We start from the raw sequence: 19,328 nt of genomic DNA, 5'->3' as shown, positions 1-19,328 counted from the left end.
CTGAGATGTCCCTTCCATATGGCTGTTTCATCAGAGCGAGGTCCCTGCGTGTGATGAGCCCCGCAAATGGCTCGTCGGGTGATGGTGAGGTGGCATAGCCAGCAAACAAGCACCTGGAGAAACTAGTCTAGGTTCCCGACCACCTAATCTCCCAGGAAGACGGAGGCCCGCGGTCACGTGTCTTCGCGCTGGGCACTGTGTGAGATTCTTTAACTACGTGATGTTATTTAACTCCACAGAACGGGATGCTGTTTTCCTCATTTCACAGATGAAAAAACTGAGGACTGGCAGGGAGACAGACTGCTTGAGGTAAAACTGTGAAGCAGATCTGAGATTTGAATCCAGATCTGATTGACTTAAAGCCATTCTCTCGAACTCATGCAGAGCTGAGCTAACTGAAAGGCAGAGCAGCTTGTGATGTGCAGTTTAACAAAGGGATGGCCGAGGCTCCGCAGGAGTAGTTCAAGCAGGATGGGAAGGATGCTTGCAGGAGATGGCCTTGGAGGTGGCCTTGAAAGCAGAGGCGGGATGGGGGCAGTGAGGTAGAGAGAAGGAAAGGAATGGCAGAGGCAACCGAGGGCCTGAAATTGCAGGGCATAGTCAGGGAACACGGTGATGGGGTCCAGGGCCCTGGGGCTTTTAACTGGGACAAACTTTAGAATGTATCCATCGGGGCCAGACGGATAAGGAATTTAAATGCCAGGCTCCGGAGGTTGGACTTCAATTCTGTAACCTGTGGGTAGCTAACATCAGAACTCCTAGCAACCATTCTTGCAGTCACGAGACCCTGGAGCTGGAAAGGACCAGATGACCAGCTCAACCTCTTCCTTTTTCTGAGGCCCAGAAAGCACGAACTCCACTGAGCTCAGTAGAACCTGGGCTAGAGCTCTCTCAGTCTACTCGGCTCTGCCTGCTTACCTCCACGTTCCCTACTCGGAAGCCCACGGCTTGAGAAAGTGCCTCAAAGACCCTCCTTCTCTTAAAAAAAAAACAAAAAAACAAAACCACAACCCCATCCGTTAGCGAAGAAGAATTATTGCCAAACAAATAAAAAGATCCTAAACCTCACTCGTAATTTTAAAAAATGCAAATCAAAACAATGAGATGCTAGTTTTCATCTAACAGACTGGCGAGGCTGAGTTTGAGAATGCCCATCATTGGTGATTCAGCCTGTCCCGATAACCCGTTGGTTGGAGTCTAAATGGGGCAACCTTTTGGAAAACAAGTTGGGAAGATCCGTAAAGATTGCAACTGTGCATATGTCTTTTTCACAGAAGTGCAATTCTTGGGATTTAGCCTAAGCTTAGACTCAATCAAGTGTGCAGAGTGCATAGTTAGATGTTTGGTGCAGAATGTTTGCAATTGTGAAAAACTGAGGAGAAAAACCCTAATTGCTCACCCATAGAGTCTCATTATCACATATCAATACAAAGAAATAATATGCAGCCATTTTTTAAATTTTCATTATTTTTTGAATTATTTTCAATATTTTTTTTTGAGAGAGAGAGAGAGGGAGGGAGGAGGGGCAGAGAGGGAGACACAGAATCTGAAGCAGGCTCCAGGCTCTGAGCTGTCGGCACAGAGCCCGACGAGGGGCTCGAACCCACGAGCTGTGAGATCATGACCAGACCTGAAGTTGACCGCTTAACCCACTCAGCCACCCAGGTGCCCCATGCAGCCATTTTTTTCTTAAGTTCAGTAGATGTGTATGTGCTCACATGGAAAATGTTTAAGACATAGATGGAAGGAAGCAAGCTGAGAGTTGGGCTGTGCGCAGTATGAATACCATTTGTGTAAGAAAAAACATATGTATGCTTGTAGATATGTGGGCATTACCTAGTAAGATCCCCAAACACCGTTCACAGCGATTATCTCTGGGTGGAGGAGGGAGGGACTCTGTGCTCTAAACCCTCTGTGTTACTTAAATTTGCGTGTAGTTTTTCCTTTATGTCTCCCTTCCTTTTCTGCTTTTTTTTTTTAAACTATGACCACATAGTATTTTTCTAACTTAAAAAAATAGTAAAAAAAAAAAAAATAGAGAAGGTATTACCAACAGATAGGTGGAGAGCTCAGAGGTAAGGATTTTAACTTCTGTTTTAGAGAACTCTTGGAGACAAGCTCAGTAGCCTATATGAAAATTTATAAAAACAGACCCAATGTTTTTTGGGTTTTTTTTAATCAATACCTCTATGGTCTAAGAACCTCGGGCCCTTACTATTTTTGTTTTTGGCTATACGGTTTGATATTCACTTGTCCCATATTTATTTTGTGCCTACCAAATACCAGGCACTGGGAGTGAAGCACGAGGCTTTTAGTCCTCTGTCTCAGGAAGGCCACGTAGATCAACCCCGGTCATGGTCAAGAAGGGAAGAGAGGCAGAACCGATGCCTGCAGGCTCAACGGACGCTTACTGGATAGTTCCTGTGTGTATACCACGAGGCTGGGGACATACACGCGAAAGCGATACAACCCCCGCCCTTTCTCGAAGAGCTCCCACTATGGTGGGGACAGATGCAAACAGAAAATCACATACGACAGACAGAATGTGGTAATGGGGTGACGCAGAAGGGACTGTGGGGATGCACAGGACACTTAACCCAGCCTAGGAGGTCAGGGAAGCCCCGCCGGAGGAAAGGGGAGTCCTGGCCGAGTCTGGAAGGTTGAGTGAAGTTGGCCGAGTGGGGAGCGGAGGAGCAGGGAATTGGGGGCACGGGGTGGTTCTTAGTTCTGTGCATCGGGAGGAGAACAGCAAAAGGGCAGGTTGAGCTATTCATCTACGCACCCTGCTACGGAGTTTGCACTTTATCTGGAGTGTACTCGAGTGACACGATCTCAAATGTGTGCTTTAATAAGGTTCACTCTGGCCACCTCTGGAAACGCAGCAGAGGGAGAAAAGCCGAGGTGGGGACGATGCCCACCTGGGGTTGCTTCAAGCCGCGCCAACTCTGATGATTTCCACCTATATAAAGACCCCGGTGGCCTCCCTGTTTCTAAATCCTCATCTTTTGTGGCCTCCTGGCAACATGTGCTCCAGCTGACCGCACCTTCCTCCTGTCTCACTTTCTGCACCCAGCTCCCACGAATCCATTTCCCTCCCACCTCGGCGATCTCCCCTCTTTGGCCCCCTCTGCTGGATCTTCTTCTTCCCAGCTTTTCTGCATTGGGGGCTCCAGGATCCCCTGGGGGTCCTGTTGTGTCCTCCCCCTGCCGTGGAGATTCGTCTTATGCCCAGGCTTTCAAGACCACCTCTGCGCTGATGACTCCCAGATGTCCGTTCGGCCCCCTCTTCCCTGGTCCTGCTGGCTCTACCTTCAGGACACATCCAGGCACTTCTCACTGCTCGACTCCACCACCCTAGGCCACGCGACTCTCATCTTCGGTCGGGACTCCCTGCTCCCATCTTCGTGCTCCTACCGCCCAGGTTACTTAAAGACGTGAGGGAGATCAGGTCACTGCTCTACCCCAAAGCCTCTGTCTTAGTAAAAACCAAAGTCCACACACCTCTCCCCCCGTCCTCCTGCTTTGTCCTCCTCTGGTCACCGGCCTCCTGATGTCCACCGTCCACACCTTTTGCAAAGGTGTGCCTGTCCCACTCCTCCCCCACTTCCTTGAAGGCCTTTCCTGCTCAGGCCTTCCAGCCCCAGCTCCACCCCGTGCTCTCCAGCTGCCTGCTTTTTCTCCCGCAGAACTTGCCCGTCTCATGAGCACGGTTTCCAACACACCTTACTCATACTGATCATTGTCGGTTACCCCCTAGGATGCTGGAGGCAGGCAGGGAAATCTGCTCACTACCTCCACGTCTAGAACAATGCCTGGCATACAGGAGTTCTCCCTATACTTGTTGAACGGGCCAGCTGACCCTGGAGAAGGGAACTTCCGCTCAGAAGGACCATTCGGCCGGAGTAGGGGTGGAAATGCCGGAAATGCTGGAAGGTTCAGCAGTGGGTTAGGGATGGAGCCCCAGGAAGGAGCTCTGGGGGGGGTGGGGAGGGGAGTGAGGGGTGAAGGGGTTGAAGCCCAGATGGGGACTCTGAGAGGGCTAAGGGGTGCGCAGGGACTAGAGGTGACGGGGGGGGGGGGGGGCAGCAGTGAGGTGGGGGCGCAGGAGAGGGGGAGGGGCAGGCACTTGGGACCAGGAGGCTAGGACGAGGCTGATGCCGCCACTCACCCAGGCCTCACGAGGGGAAACAACGGTTAGGAGACGGGCAGTTGCCCAGTGACTGTCACATAGCGGACACTAGAAGATGGACGCGCAGAAGGTTCGAAAGCCCGACAGCTGCGGTGGGCACGGCGAGGCCGGAGACATCTGAGCTTTCTCAGGCCACAGCCAGAGGCCTCATAAATAAATGGACGCGGACTGAGAGGCGGCACGAAGGCGGGGCGCTTCACAGACCCGGAGAGGGAAAGGTGCCCGAGGCAGCCGAGCTGCGGACCGCGGCCGGGGTGGCTCCATCACTGGAGCCGCGGAGGGCTTCGGTGGGCTAGCGGGGAAGTTAGGGCCCCCAAGGCCCGAGAAGGACCCCCAAAGCTTGGCCGGTCCCTCAGGTGAGCCGCCGAGGGCTGCGACCTCGGCGCCGGGCGGTGGGCGCGCGGAGGGCGGCGGAGGGGCGGAAGGTGCGCGCCTGCAGCCGCGCGGCCACGCCAGTCCCCGGCCCGAGGCAGGCCGAGAGCGCGGGGCGCGCCGCACCTACGCGGCCACGCGGAGCGGCGGTCCCCGCCCCGGCGGCCCGCGCGCTGGCCAATCAGGCGGCGCCGCCGGCCTCCCGGCCCCGAGGCCCCGCCCCGGGCGGGCGCGCTGCCAGCCAATGGGCGGTCGAGCCCGGGCGCCCAGAGCGCGCAGCCCGCGCCGAGCCGGCTCAGAGCGAGAAAAGCGAACCCACCCGTCGGGGCCGCCGCTCCGGACCCGCCGCCGCCGCCGCCGCCGCCTCCTCCCCCCCGGATCGGGTGTACTGTCCCAACCCGAAAGTCCAGTTCTGCGGCCCGGCAGCGGCGAGCAAGCGCGATGACACAGGAGTACGATAAGTAAGTGAAGCGCCGGCGCGCGAGTCCGGCCGTGCGGCTTCAGGCCGCCGCTGCGCGCCGGGCCGGCCGCACCTGCCGCGAGGCCCGGCGAGGCGAGGCGAGGCCGGGCGGGCGGGCGGACGGACGGACGGACGGGGGTGTGAGGCCGGGCGCGGGGCGAGGCCCGGCGGGCGGGGTGCGAAGCCGGCCGGCCGGGCTGGGGGCGCGTCTCGCCGACCACTTTCTTCGCCGCCGCGGCCTCTGCGGTGCAGCACCCCCTCCCCCGCGCCTTTGTTCCTCCGAAGCCCCCGGGGAGACCCTTGCCTTGGGGACTCCATTCCGGAGAGGACAGCTCCCTGCTCAGCCCCCCTCCGCCTCGGCGGCACCACCCCGCGGGCGCGCCCCCATCTCCGCTCGGCTGGTGGCCCGGGTGCGGGGAGGGAGATTCGTGGTGCCGCGCCTGTCGGGCTGTGGCCGCGACGCGTGGACCCCCCCGTGCCACACACCACCCCCCGAGCGGGGTCGCGTTTGCTCGGGGGGGGGGGGGGACTCGCTCCCCCGCTGAAAGGTAGATGTCTCGGGTAATCAGTCCCCTGTCGCCCGGCGGTCTCCTGCCTGCAGTCGCCTGCTAGAACTTCCGAAAGGAGAGATTTAGGGAAAAGTTGAAGTGCTCTGGTGTCCTGGCATTTTTTTCTTCCCCTTGGCTGGCTGTGTGAGTGAGAAAATTGTTGTAGGAGTTATTTTGCCACTTGCATCATTGATGGTAATTACAGATTACTGTAATTAAAAATTCTCAGAAAAGATCAGGAGGATGAAATCGTCGAAATCAGGGTGATAAACAGAAAAGTACTGGGCTAGTATGTCTTTTGGAGTTTGTGATTAAAGAAATATTTTTGGCCCGTGCAAGGTGGTAATGTAAGATGTTAACATTAAGGGACACGGGGTGAGGGATATTCCTGTATTTTCTTTGCAGCTTTTCTGTAAATATAAAATTGTTCCGAAATAAAAAAGTTTTAAGAAAAAAGTGAATCGCACCAAACGAATGGGTATATTTCAGATCAGTAAATCCAGATCAGACGTATTCCTTCCAGGTTGTAACTTACGTGTGCTCTTTTTCTGATTGAGGGGGTTAGATTGTGTATGGGATATCTTAAATGCATTAACCTGGTGTTGTCCATTAAGTGATCACTTGAAATATATTTCAGAAATCTTGGAGAGCTCATTGGTGAAGGGTTTAAGACTTACCCAAGGCGGTGAGGGGCCTTTTGGGACTAGCACCTGCCAGTGCCCGGCTGTCCTAGGAGGAAGTAGACTAAGACAGGCAACTGGGGACTGTTTGTTTCTTGACTTAGGGTTTAGATAAGGCAAATTTCCAAAGCTCAAATTTTGGCCTCTGGCACGCTTTGGAAATGTAAGGCACCTACCTTCAGGGTGATCCCAAACAAAGCCATTTGCAAAAAATATTTTCTGTTGCCTGGACAAATTTGGGATGGGGGTGGGAGAAGAAGGGAAGCTGAAAAACTAGCATTACGGGAATTGAATGAGCCAAGTGCTGTCATAATCTTCTGGAAGTAGCTATTACACTATTAATAATAGCTTAGCCGTGCCCCAGTAAATCACCTCAAGATAGCACTGATTCAGTGGTTGTTAATACTCGGCTCGGAATGGTGTAGGCAGTGCCCTTTTGTATGTGACGTATTTATTTCTTGTGCCTGTGAGATTTAAATCCACCCACTGCATTTCTAAGCAAACTGCCTCGTTGAGTTTGTTTTGTGTTAAAATAGTACATGCACCACCTCGAGTCTTCTTTTCCTGCGAAATGTAAGCTCCTTGGATTTTGTGCCTAGACATGAGTGTAAACCATTGGCTTTGAAAGAAGACCTGATTTTGAGGTTACGTGGTCGGCCCGTGTCCCCACCCCTTTTCAAAGATGTTCTCCTTTCTCAAAATCCGTATCTGCTTTTAAAGGGCCTGGGTGACTGCCAAACCCTAACCTGTGTTGATTACTTGAAAAGATAATCAATCTTTCTACATTCACTTTTAGAGTAGGCAGGTCACCTTTAGGCCATTTAACATATTTCATTTGTGTGTTGCAATGAGGCCTGATCCTTAAATTTGCTTGTTAGAATAGTGATAATTCAGAGCCGTTTTGAACATTAACAGGTTTTTGGTGGGGTTTTTTGTTTTTTTTGTTTGTTTGTTTTTTGCCCCTTCAACTTCATTTTGCTGGAGTGAGTGTTCCATATTTTCTCTTTATTGACTTATTAAATAGCGCCAACCGAACAGTTGTTGAGACTGTTTACATTTCAGGGTTTTGGAATCAGTCATGTTTGTTTTAATCTTTAAAATTAAGTCTTCTGTAAGACTCTACTAAGATCTCCGTTGATTTTTCTGGATTTGTCCCGCCAAACGACAGTGTTGAAACGAAACCGTTCTTGCCCGGTGTGAGAAACTAGAAAAGATTTTTAAAAACAAGATTTCCCACCTATTTTTTTTTTTTTTTGAAAAAGCTCCTTTCGTTCAATGGCTTTATTTATTGTCGTAGATTCTCAAGTGTTTATCTCTGAGGTAAACAGTTAACTCCCAGGCCAGAAACTTATGCCTCCTTATTGATTTACAGTCCCCTTTGGCCACATTCCATGCTCAATCTGCTGGGAATCAGTAGAATATTCTAACTTTCTCATATACCCCGGAGGATTAAGCGAAGTTGCCCTTTTTCTTTCCGCCCCCTCCTCCTCTCCCCCTCCTTTGTGGGTAGGAAGGTTTTTAAGGCATGATATCAACAGGAGAAGGAAGGAAATAACATGTGGCAGCATGATCGAACCATGTAAACGCTTCTTGAGGAGGGTACAGTCCTGATCGGAGAGGTCTGAAGGGAGTGAATGTTCTGTTTTGCCTGACTTTGTCCTTGTGTTTGTTTGTTTCCTTAAGTGGTTGAATAGCCTGACATTGTCTTAGAGCATTTTTTTGTTTTGTTTCGTTTTGCCACACACTAGATCCTGGGTGGCAGGTACAGGTAAACCGCCCAAGGTTTGGGTTCCCTGGCTGCCTAAATACCTTGCGTCTTACTGGGTGACCCCTCGGCGTGCATGTAAGTGGGTTGTCTCCTGGTCTTGTCTTCCTTTTCTTTGCCGGGGCGGGTCACTGATGAAACAATAAAGAACAAAGCTATTTGATTGGAACGTCGAGGAATTGGTTGTTTGGGTCTTGAAAAACGAGCTTATGGTGCCTTGCGGTAAAAAGTGCGCTATTCATACGCGTGTTTCTGATTTCTCCGAAGCAAACGGCCGGTGTTGGTTCTTCAGAACGAAGCACTTTATCCACAGCGGCGCTCCTACACTAGCGAGGATGAAGCCTGGAAGTCCTTCCTGGAAAACCCTCTCACCGCAGCAACCAAAGCAATGATGAGCATCAATGGGGACGAAGACAGCGCGGCCGCCCTGGGCTTGCTCTATGACTATTACAAGGTGGATTCGCCTCCTCTTTTACAAACCTAACAACAGTCCGAGATGCACTTGATTCAACAGCATATAAAACAGTAATTTGCTGGCAGAGTGTAATGCAAGTTGCTTCTCTAGTGACTATAAATAGTCTAATGAGTACTTTGGCTTACTGTGGTTCAAAGCTGAAAAGGGACGATCATAGAATCAAAGGGTTGTTTTTGCAGTGTGTGCAGTAGCCCGCTGTGCTAGCTCTATCTGAGAGGCGAAGCTACCGCAGAAGAAAATGGTAAGAGGTGTCGCATCGAGATTGAACGTTTTACCAAAGGTACTTCTTAGTGCCCTCAAGAAGAGACCGTGGTTCATTTACCTGTGCTCCAGCCGACATTCTGACGCGGTCAGAGTGACTTCCTTTTCCTTACGTGACACGACAGAGCTTTTGATTTGATTGTAGGAGTCGTGAAGGGAAAAAAAGCGATTTTCTAGTCTTGGACTTGCTTGTTCTACGCTCAGGGTATATCTCGTTGCCTGTTTCTGTAGGTCAGTCCTAATCATTTATATCTCTGCCTGAAATCATTTATATCATTTATTCTCTGCCTGAAGTTTTACGTGGTGCTCCTACCTGGAGATTTGTGTCCTCGTCGTCGTCCTCGTAATACTAGCCAGCGCTTACTGATTGTCTGTATCACGCTAGACGTGTTACCAGCACGTGTGTTCTTTTTGATCCCTCCAGAAGGCCTGCAAAATATGTGCTATTATCCCTATTTTGCAGATGCGAAAAAATTAAGCCCTCAGGTCACACAGCCAGGATGCGTAGCGGCCAGGGTCTCGGTCCCGGTCTGGATTGTGCCAAAGTCACCCTCTTCAGTATGCCATGCCGTCTCCTCTGGGACACACTTTGCTTCCTGTATTTACTTTGGCATTTTTCTCTCTGCCCAACGATAGTATGTGGAGATGGCCATACATTACAGTTTGGTTTTGCCCTGTTTTTTCGTTTTTAAAACTTCCAAAGCCATAGGAAACTTAAATTTGACTGGAAAATTAACCCCCAGATACAGTCACCTAGATTCACCAGGTGCTTGCCTTCTGTTCCCTTCTGGCACTGTATTCTTTCCGGAATACGAGAAATGCAGAGGGGACAAAAGCAAAGAAGATAGTTCAGTTATGGCCACCAAATAGAGTGGGACCTAAACGCAAGATTTAATTATTTTCTTATGTGAGGCTGTGTATCCGGCTTGTTGTGTTTGAGAGGCTGAGGTAAGATTTGTTTTGTTTTGTTTCCCGTGAATATGAAGGGAAACTCGTGACTCAGGATGCCGGAAGAAATCTTTGCCTGGGAAGTGTAGCCGAAGGATGCCTTTAAAGTGGAGCTTATGATATATCTGTTCTCCTTACGGCTTGTTTTATTGACTCAATCGGTATAAAAATCATAAGTTCCTAAGTATTACGAAGTTTGAGGTTACATATTTTTTTAAGTTTTTTTCTTTTTTTTTTGTATTTATTTGGAGAGGGAGAGAGAGAGGGAGTGCGCACACAAGCAGGGGAGGTGTAGAGAGGGAGAGAAAGAGAATTCCGAGCAGTCTCTGTACCGTCGACACAGAGCCCGATGCGGGGCTTAATCTCACAAACTGAGGTCACGACCTGAGCTGAAACCAAGAATCGGAGGCTTAACTGACTGAGCTACCCAGGCGCCCCAAGAAGTTTCATGTTTTTAACTGAAATTTTGAGAATGGGAAAACACCAACAAGTGTAGTGGCAGAAAGACTGATGTAATAATACTGATTGTAGTGCTTGTATATATGTATGTTTTAAATACAGGGTCCTAGAAGTATCTTACATCTTAGGGGGAGATAAATCATCACGTCTGTACTTTAAAGGTGACAATCTTATGTCTGTATGTCAGACTTCTTATGATCGGTGTAGGGCGATTTTCTTTTCTAAACGAACTGATGAGTTTGAGGGTTTTTTTTTTTTTTTTTTTTTTTGCATTTGATCTGAAAGGTAGGACAATGGAAAGGAGCAGCGAGAACACCGAAAGAGTCCAGTTGTGTTTTCAGTAGCTTCTTGTTTGTTCCATCACGTGGATAAATGGGTAAAACCAGGCCAGTGGTTTTTGTTTAAGAGATGAGCCCAAACTCAATGACAAATTAAATTTGTGATGCCCTGGGTCTATTTGGCAACTAAAGAATCGTTGGCTTTTGCTTATTAACCTGGCGGCCGGAACGGAAGCTCTTGAGGGCAGACGCTGCCCTCGTCGCGTTGTCCCCGCAGCCTGGCGTTGGGTGGGCAGTCTGGTAGACCTGTGAATGGTTGAACTTAACTGAAAAATAAAAGGCTGGGTCTATACTCCACTAAGTGAGAACTGAATTGTCGTCTCGTGTGTTCATATCTAAGGTTCCAAGAGAGAGGAGATCGTCAACAGCAAAGCCAGACGTTGAGCACCCAGAACCAGATCACAGCAAGAGGTAATGTCTAATAGCATAAAGTCCTACTCTTGAAAAATGCCAGGTTTCTGCGAAAATAAGACTGGGAGTTTGTTTAAACGAAAAAGCTCTGGTGGAAGAGATAGGTGGTAATTATGATTCTGTTGCTCTGAAAAGTTACCAGGTTCTTTAGACATAGTTGCCTTTTCTGGAAAACAAAGCATTAACTCTCTTTTCCTGTGGAGGGATGTTTTTAGCGAGAACGGAAGGGGAAGGGACGCGTTTGCTTATCCTCTTTGAGGTTCTCTCAAAAGAGGTGTGGCTTAATGCAATGGTAGGGGTCCTTTTAAAGAAATTAAGTAGCCAGCAATCTTGAGTAATTGCCTAAGCAAAACTTAATGAAGTAGCTCGTGTTCCCAATTCGTGTTGAAGTTATTTTGAAAATATTTTAGGTTAAAACTTCTAGAAAATTAAGGCTTCGCTTTGGCCAGGAAAAAAAATTAAATACACCTTTTAAATTTCCCTGTGTTCTATTAGTAATAGAGGAGTAAAACATTTTTAAAGAAAGAATGACCACTCAGAATCCCACTGTCTTGACGATTTCTTTATTTACTATTTGGGTGTGTGTGCACATTTGATGCGGTTGTGGTTGTATTCACAGATCGGATTTGATAGTTTGGGTTCTGCCTAATCCCTTCTGTGAGTGTTTTCCACGTTGCTGTTTTAATCGTCATAATTACCCTTTGGAGAAGGGCTGATGGCTTTTATTATGTTACTCTTTATCATGGGCATTTTCAAACAACAGAAGTAGAGAAATAATATAAACCCACATACGTCATTCCTAGCTTCAGCAGTTACTGACATGATTCCTCCTGTTTGATCTACTCTTCCCTGTTCTCCAACTGTTAAATTCACTTTGTATTTTATTTGGTTTTTGCTGTAGTATTTTAAAGCAAAACTTAGTGTCCTAACATTAAGTCCCTGTCTCATTTTTTTACTACCACGAAGGCTTACTGACCCACTTTCTAGATCGCTTTTTCCTTTTTTCTTTCTTGAGGATAAATTCTTGGGAGTGAATTTATGGTTCGAGGTTCGAACATTTCATTGATCAGGCTCTTTTCTGTAAAGGTCAGCCTGTATTGTTTGAGGGGGCTTTGAAAATTCACGAACTGTGCCCTGGACGGGAAATCATCTTCTGTTGCCCAGAATAGTAATTAAACCAGAAAATAATTTTATGCAAATTTATCTACCTGTACAGTGTAACCGTAGGTTTTCTTGTGATGGTAGAGAGAGCCGCGTAAGTGTAGGTACTAGGGAGCGTGGTGGCCGAGTAGGGACAGTTCATGCTTGGCGAACCCTTGTGCACCAGGCATTATTATACACGATCTGGTGTGCCGTCTCATTTCATCTCACCACGACCTTGTGAGCATAGATACCACTGTTATCCCCGCTCTAGAGAGGAGCACGCAGTTACAAAGAGATGAGATAGCTTGCTAAAGGTCGTAGAGTTTGAACCAAGGCGGTCTGACTCTGGAACCTGTACTTGAACTGTCTTCTGCTCCGGCCATTAGGTTTATATCTTTGAGCTTCTAATGAAATAGGATAATTTTATCAGGATTATTGAGAATAAAGAGAACTGCGAGGTCTCTGTGTTTCAAATGAAATTTTACTTAATACTTTTGGATTTTACTTGACTGATGACTATGAAGTCTTTTTTTCTTTCTCTAGTAATGGAATGTCATTGGCATTTTCTATTTATTTGGTTCTTCCCCAGTATTGTAGTATTGTTGTTATTATTATTATTATTATTATTGCTGCACAGGACCCAGCAGCCCACTGCCATTAGGAACATTTAAAAATTGTCAAAGAACTGTATCGGCATTGAATTTGAAAACACAGTTTTCTTTTCTTTTCTTAAAGAAACAGCATACCAAGTGTGACTGAGCAGTCCCTCGTTTCTGCTGGAGAAAACAGAGTGCAAGTACTGAAAAATGTGCCATTTAACATCGTCCTTCCCCATGGCAACCAACTGGGCGTTGATAAGAGAGGCCATCTAACAGCTCCCGATACAACAGTCACGGTCTCCATAGCAACGATGCCTACCCATTCCATCAAGACAGAAACCCAGCCCCATGGCTTCGCTGTGGGAATCTCTCCAGCAGTGTATCATCCTGAGCCCCCTGAGCGGGTGGTGGTTTTCGACCGGAACCTTAATGCTGACCAGTTCAGCTCTGGTGCTCAACCCCCAAATGCTCAGAGGCGAACTCCAGACTCTACCTTCTCAGAGACCTTCAAGGAAGGCGTTCAGGAGGTACAGGAAATGAAAGCATCTTCCTAAGACATTTGTGTGTTTGTATAAGTATTGAGTTCCACCTCTTCCTTGTTACGTAAGCTTGAAACTCAGCCTGAAATGAATGGATTAGGAACAAAAGATTTTTTTTTTTCTAAGAGAAAAGGCCCATGGGTATAATTTGTAAACTAAACCTACAAAACCAGAAATGATTATCAAGGGCACATGGCTAATCTTACCAGCATTTGAGTTAACAATTATGATTTCAGCTAAATGATTTGTTGGAGAAAGGGAACCCCGTGCATAATCTTCCATCGACAACAGAGATCTCCACATAAGTCTCTTCTCAGCTTTTGTCCTAGACCAAAACAAGATTCCTGCAATTGCTCTTAGCATAAAATGACTTATCATGGACTTACTTGGTCTCTCTCGGTTGGTAGTGTAGTCAGGGAGGCAGTAGGTCTTGATGACAAATGCGGTGTGTGAAATTTACAAATTAACCCCCAAGGCTTCTGGGGGGTTTTGTGGCGATGAACACCTGTCAGGTAAAAATTAGGGGCTGAAGATGTTCGAAGCCATCTTTAACGTCTCACGGGGGACAGGAGCATCTGTCTGCTTATGGAGTTAAGGACTAGAATAGTAGCCTTTTCCGAGCCAACGCACCGATCCATCCAGCCACGGTACAGACCTGATACTGTATCTTCGCTTGGTACGATGATTCCTAAAAGTCACGAGATTTTGGTTGCAGATTCTAGAGTTTGAACAGAAGTGAGATGTGTGGGAAAGATGGGAAAAGGGAATAACGTAGCACTCTGTGGGAGTACCCGCGGAGATTGTCCCTGTCGGATTGAGTGGCATGTATGTAACATGGGTGGGTATTTTTCTTTCTTTTTGGTTTTCTCTTTACATCTTTTGTAGAGTGAAAATTTTTATTTTAAAGTGAATATCGAATGAGCAGTGGGTTGCTGTAAGCCACATACTCCTGTGCTGTACCAGATAATTGGTCTTTAGTAAGTCTGATAACCAGTTAAATAGTTGTGGCTTATTGCATTGATATTTCAGGTTTTCTTCCCCTCGGATCTCAGTCTGCGGATGCCTGGCATGAATTCAGAGGACTATGTTTTTGACAGTGTTTCTGGGTAATCGTTGTCTTTTAATTTGATTTTTAACTTTCAGCTCTTACGACTTTTTTGTTAATTTGATACTGGAAAATCAGAGGTGGCTTTGGTGTGCTTTCGCCTGTATCTCAGCTACAGTCACTGTGGTGGCGTCTTTGCTCGCGTCCGTTTAACCTTGGAATCTGTACTGTGTTTCACGTTTCCCTAATTCTTGGTGTTGGTGCTTTTCCTTTCCTTCGGTTTCTTTATGTGATGGCTGCAGAATGGAATCTAAAAGAAGAGGTGAGGGGATCCAGCTAGATCCCCGAGCTCCCTTCTGTTTGCAAGAGTGTGCACTTCTGTGAGAATTTAGGAATAACATCAGGTGGATAAAGGCTTTTATTCGTGATTAGGCTCGCTCGCGGTAAAATAAATGAGGTCAGCTTTTTTCTAACCTGACAACCTCTTCTTTTAAAACCTCACGAGATTGTGTCACACACTGGGAATATGAATATCTTCCAAATGAATGGTGGCAATGTAAAAACACCTCCAGAGGGTTTTGAAAAGAGCTTAGGATTTCATTTTATAATTTCGTTCTTTGCAGTTTTTGGTATGTTGTATTTTGAAGCGAACCCCGTTTATTTGAAAGCCTAGGATTTTGTGGGAATTGAGACTTCCCTTAGAGACCTGCCTCAAGGAGCGGGAGTCACAGACTCGAATGCCTTTAGGATCTCCGATAGGGGTCACCACCCTTCTTCTGTAAAGAGTCACATAGTACATATTGAAGCTTTGTGGGCCTCCCAGCCTCTGTTGCAACTGCCCAGCTCTGCCACTCCAGCACAAAAGCAGCTGCCGATAACATGTAAATAAAGGGTGTGGTTGTGGTCCATAGAACTTGATTTATAAAAACGGGTGTGATTTTCGACATCTGGCCTAGGAAGGCTATTTAACACCTTTAGCGAGATTTATGCGTGCTACTTTAAGGTGGTGGGAAATGTAGGGAATCGTGGAATGCCCATCTAGACATTAAATTGCAAGCAAAACCAACAAAAAGAGCGCGGTGCAGACCACATCAGATTTAATCAGAGGACTACCAGCCACCTGTTTGCAACCTTTGCGATGTCTCCTGGTTGCGTCCAGATTGGCAACATGTCTTGGGAGATTTCCTTCCAAAATCCTTTTTTAGTCACGGGTATCGTTAGTATCCTTTGCTTCCCAACTTCGAATTTTTAACGTTACTTCATAGAACCTCTAGGAGGCATTTTGTAGCCCCACATATGAGAGACTGAAGGATTTCCGTGTCGCTAAAGACAACCTTTCTTGTGGAAGAAGTACCAGTGCCATTTATGATGTGACATAGTCAGTTGGATGTTTCCTGGTAGTCGCCTGTTGGCATACATCCACACTGAAGCGTTTCAGGATTGAGCTCAAGCCTAAAGGAAGCTTCCCAAAGAGTGGATTAGAGATCTGTGACTTTTGTTTCATTCTTTAGGAACAACTTTGAATATACCCTGGAAGCCTCAAAATCGCTTCGACAGAAGCCAGGAGATAGCACCATGACATACCTAAACAAAGGCCAGTTCTACCCTGTCACCTTGAAGGAGGTGAACAGCAGCGAGGGCATCCAGCGGCCCATCAGCAAAGTCCGAGTAAGTTCTGCTCTCAGTTCTGTTCTCTAGGAAAGCTAGTCAGAGCTTAGCATTCCCCAGTCTGAAGAACATCAAAATGAAGATCTAAAATTGCGGTTTCAGGGGCGTCTCGGTGGCTCAGTCGGTTGAGCGTCCGGCTTCAGCTCGGGTCACGATCTCGCGGTCCGTGGGTTCGAGCCCCGCGTCGGGCTCTGTGCCAACGGCTCGGAGCCCGGAGCCTGCTTCCCATTCTGTGTCTCTCTCTCTCTCTCTCTCTCTCTGCCCCTCCTCTGCGTGCATTCTCCTCTCTCTCTCAAAACTAAATAAACATTGACAAAAAAATTAAAAAATAAAATAAAATAAAATTGCGGTTTTAAGCCTTACCTGTAAAATATAACACTAAGTTTTCCGAAAGATCCTCGCCTCCCCCTTCAGTGTCTTCATGTTATAATGCCTTCTCTTTCATAGAGTGTGATCATGGTGGTTTTTGCAGAAGACAAAAGCCGAGAAGATCAGTTAAGGCATTGGAAATACTGGCACTCCCGACAGCACACAGCTAAACAAAGATGCATTGATATCGGTAAGTAGCTCCGGAGCCTGCTTTTATTCCCAGAGGTGCACGCATCCAGTTTTCTGATTCCAGTTATTTTTGGCAGTGACCAGCTTCCTGCCGAAAGCATTTGAATCTTTATGCCAGCTACTGATCTGTTCCAAACCCTGTCCTCGGCCTCCTGGAATCAGTGCTCTTAACCTTACTTCCTTCATGAGGACATGTGGCCCGTGCAGTGGCTTTCCCTATGACACCGGGAGCAGAGGCCATGTAGCCTGCCCACGCAAGCGTGCCCTGCTCTTTGGTCTGCGGAGTTTTTGAGGTGAAATGTGTTCTCGAAGAGATTCCCGATCATTTGTAAATGATAGTAAGGCGGACAAACACCCTAAAGAAACAAGTAAAAGGAAAAACGGCTAGCGTGCACTTACCTGACAGTGTCCCCCGGTTGCATGTTGAAGTGCACCGCTAGACTCTTCTGTCTTCAGAGAGACCCAGAGATGCGTCACTCAGGGTGTAACAGCGGACCTGTGCAGATCCATGTTTAATGAAGTGGCTTTATGAGAATGAGTGCCTGGTCTCTTGCTGTGTATATAAGTTTCGTATAAAACCATTATCTATATCGCAAGATGGCTCTTAACCTGAGTGTTGCTGCTGCTTTTTTTTTTTTTTTTTTTTTTTTTTTTTGTCTTTTTTAACTTTCGTGGTCTCTTTTCAGAACAATGAAAAGAACTGAGTTCTGATCTTGGCTCTCAGGGCCAGTTTCGTGACCTTGGGACAGTTACTGAAACTTTTTAATCCTAAGTATCTTAATTTTGACCTAAGGGGAAAAAATTAAATACTACATAAACTTGCCTCTATTTTAAGAGCGCCGTGATTTTTTTTTCTTCATTTTTTGAACGCTTTTCAACCCAACAAAATGTTAAATGAAGTTTTTCAGAGGTGATAATATGAAAAACCGAATCGTACTTTGAACTGCTGTAATCTCGTGTTGGAACCAGAAATCACAAATTTCTCTCTTTCGTCACTCATATAGCCGACTATAAAGAAAGCTTCAATACCATCAGTAACATTGAGGAGATTGCGTATAACGCCATTTCCTTCACTTGGGACATAAACGACGAAGCAAAGGTAAGTGATGGAGTTCAGGGCCTTTTCTGTTTCCAGCTTCGTGAGGAAAAGTGGGAGGAGTTTAATGATTTGACAACTGATCTTTTTCTCTCTTTTTTTTTTTATGGTTTTACACGTTTTCATTCTTTTTTTTTTTTTTTTTTTAAAGTTTATTTATTTATTTTGAGAGAGACAGACAGCATATGTGCGTGTGGACGCACGGGGCAGAGAGAGAGGGAGAAACAGACTCCCAAGCAGGTTCCGAGCTGTCAGCGTGGAGTCTGGCGCGGGACTCGATCTCATGAACCGTGACATCATGACCTAAGATGAAATCGAGAGTCAGATGCTTACCCGCCCGAGCCACCCAGAGCCCCTTCGTGTTTTCATTCTTTTGCTCAGGAATAGGAGAATAGGCCCGGCTAAGAAGATAGGTTCTAGCCGTTAAGTCGTGCCGTGCATGGAAAGGAGACGAGACTTTGGGAGAAGAAATAGCCACCGTGTCATCAGCGGTGCCCTCTCTTCCGCTGGGTGGTTGACTTCCTCTCTCTTCAGCATTTTACATTTTCTGAAGTACAGCTTCTTGCCAGATGCTCTGAAACTGCCCTTGACCCCTCTCCGTCCTCTGAAAAGAACCACACGTGGCGCGGCACGCGAGCCCGCGGGGTGGGTGGGAGCCTGTCACTGCACGCTGTGCGGCGCGGAGCCTGACGCCTCATTCTCTGTGCTCCGTTCCCTCATTTGCAGAGCTCATGCCTGCCTCCTCTCTCCTTCGGGCACATCGTGGGCTTATTCAAACGGTGCCTCTGTCGGAGCTTCTTCAGAAAGGCCCTTAAGTGCAAGTTGTTGGTAGCAGTGCTCTCGTATCGTTGCTCTCAAATACAGCTCGTGGAAGGTTCTCCTCTCTCGGGGTTTTAAAGTGAAGAATTACCTCCAATTCACATGGTCATTTGGATCATTCATTCATTTTTTTTTTTTTTTAACGTTCATTCATTTTTGAGAGACGGAGCACGAGCCAGGGAAGGGCAGAGAGGGAGACACAGAATCCGAAACAGGCTCCGGGCTCTGAGCTGTCAGCACAGGGCCCAAACCCGCGAACCGCGAGATCGTGACCTGAGCCGAAGTTGGACGCTTAACCGGCTGTGCCGCCCACGCACCCCTGGATCATTCTAATTGGAGTTTTGGGCCCTTTTAAGAAAAATTAAACATATTCTCAAGTCATTTCTGCCCTTCCCACAGATTCCTTTTAGAATAATCCCTCTCGGGGCGCCTGGGTGGCGCAGTCGGTTAAGCGTCCGACTTCAGCCAGGTCACGATCTCGCCGTCCGGGAGTTCGAGCCCCGCGTCGGGCTCTGGGCTGATGGCTCAGAGCCTGGAGCCTGTTTCCGATTCTGTGTCTCCCTCTCTCTCTGCCCCTCCCCCGTTCATGCTCTGTCTCTCTCTGTCCCAAAAGTAAATAAACGTTGAAAAAAAATTAAAAAAAAAAATTGGGAGCTGAGGCAACACAAGAGAAACATAAAATTTTGGGGCAGTTAGTGTAAATCTGCTCTTTACTCTTTGTTGCACTTTTCTACATCGAGGTCCCGGTATGAACTGAGGATAACCTTCCTGTCCTTCTCAACCTCTTTTTGTTTTTTGTTTGTTTGTTTGTTTAATTTATTCAACAAGAATTATAGCCATTATGGAATAAGTCTGCCTCAGGTACTAATTATTACATCATTTAATTTTTTACTGCCTAGGATTGCTTTTAAAAAATCCTACGAGCGGGTTCTTGAGGACCATGTTAACTTTGTAG

The 19,328-nt window shown here is 47.2% G+C and overlaps 1 protein-coding gene and 1 long non-coding RNA gene across 6 annotated transcripts in view; one reads left to right on the top strand and one right to left on the bottom strand.

Moving 5' to 3' along the window:
- Positions 1-1,980: 1,980 nt before the first annotated feature.
- LOC109498426 lies at positions 1,981-4,150 on the bottom strand. Its single transcript, XR_002155260.3, has 2 exons — positions 3,723-4,150; positions 1,981-3,425 (listed from the first exon to the last, which is right to left on the bottom strand). It is a non-coding gene; the product is annotated as an uncharacterized LOC109498426 (long non-coding RNA).
- A 75-nt stretch (positions 4,151-4,225) lies between these two features.
- GRHL1 (grainyhead like transcription factor 1) overlaps positions 4,226-19,328 on the top strand; it is a 66,464-nt gene continuing 51,361 nt past the window's right edge. For 3 of the 5 annotated variants that reach the window (XM_045054980.1, XM_023252120.2, XM_045054979.1), the window contains exons 1-8: positions 4,872-5,022; positions 8,282-8,468; positions 10,836-10,906; positions 12,785-13,175; positions 14,217-14,293; positions 15,744-15,900; positions 16,348-16,459; positions 17,463-17,557. In XM_045054980.1, coding sequence (XP_044910915.1) covers positions 5,003-5,022; positions 8,282-8,468; positions 10,836-10,906; positions 12,785-13,175; positions 14,217-14,293; positions 15,744-15,900; positions 16,348-16,459; positions 17,463-17,557 — 1,110 coding nt within the window. In that variant the 5' untranslated portion in view covers positions 4,872-5,002. The other 2 variants (XM_045054981.1, XM_045054982.1) reach the window with 2 other exon arrangements.

The sequence above is a fragment of the Felis catus genome, chromosome A3, assembly GCF_018350175.1.
Source record: "Felis catus isolate Fca126 chromosome A3, F.catus_Fca126_mat1.0, whole genome shotgun sequence".
Lineage (NCBI taxonomy): Eukaryota > Metazoa > Chordata > Mammalia > Carnivora > Felidae > Felis > Felis catus.
Note: the sequence above shows the minus strand (reverse complement) of the source record. Positions and strands in the feature narration are given on the sequence as shown.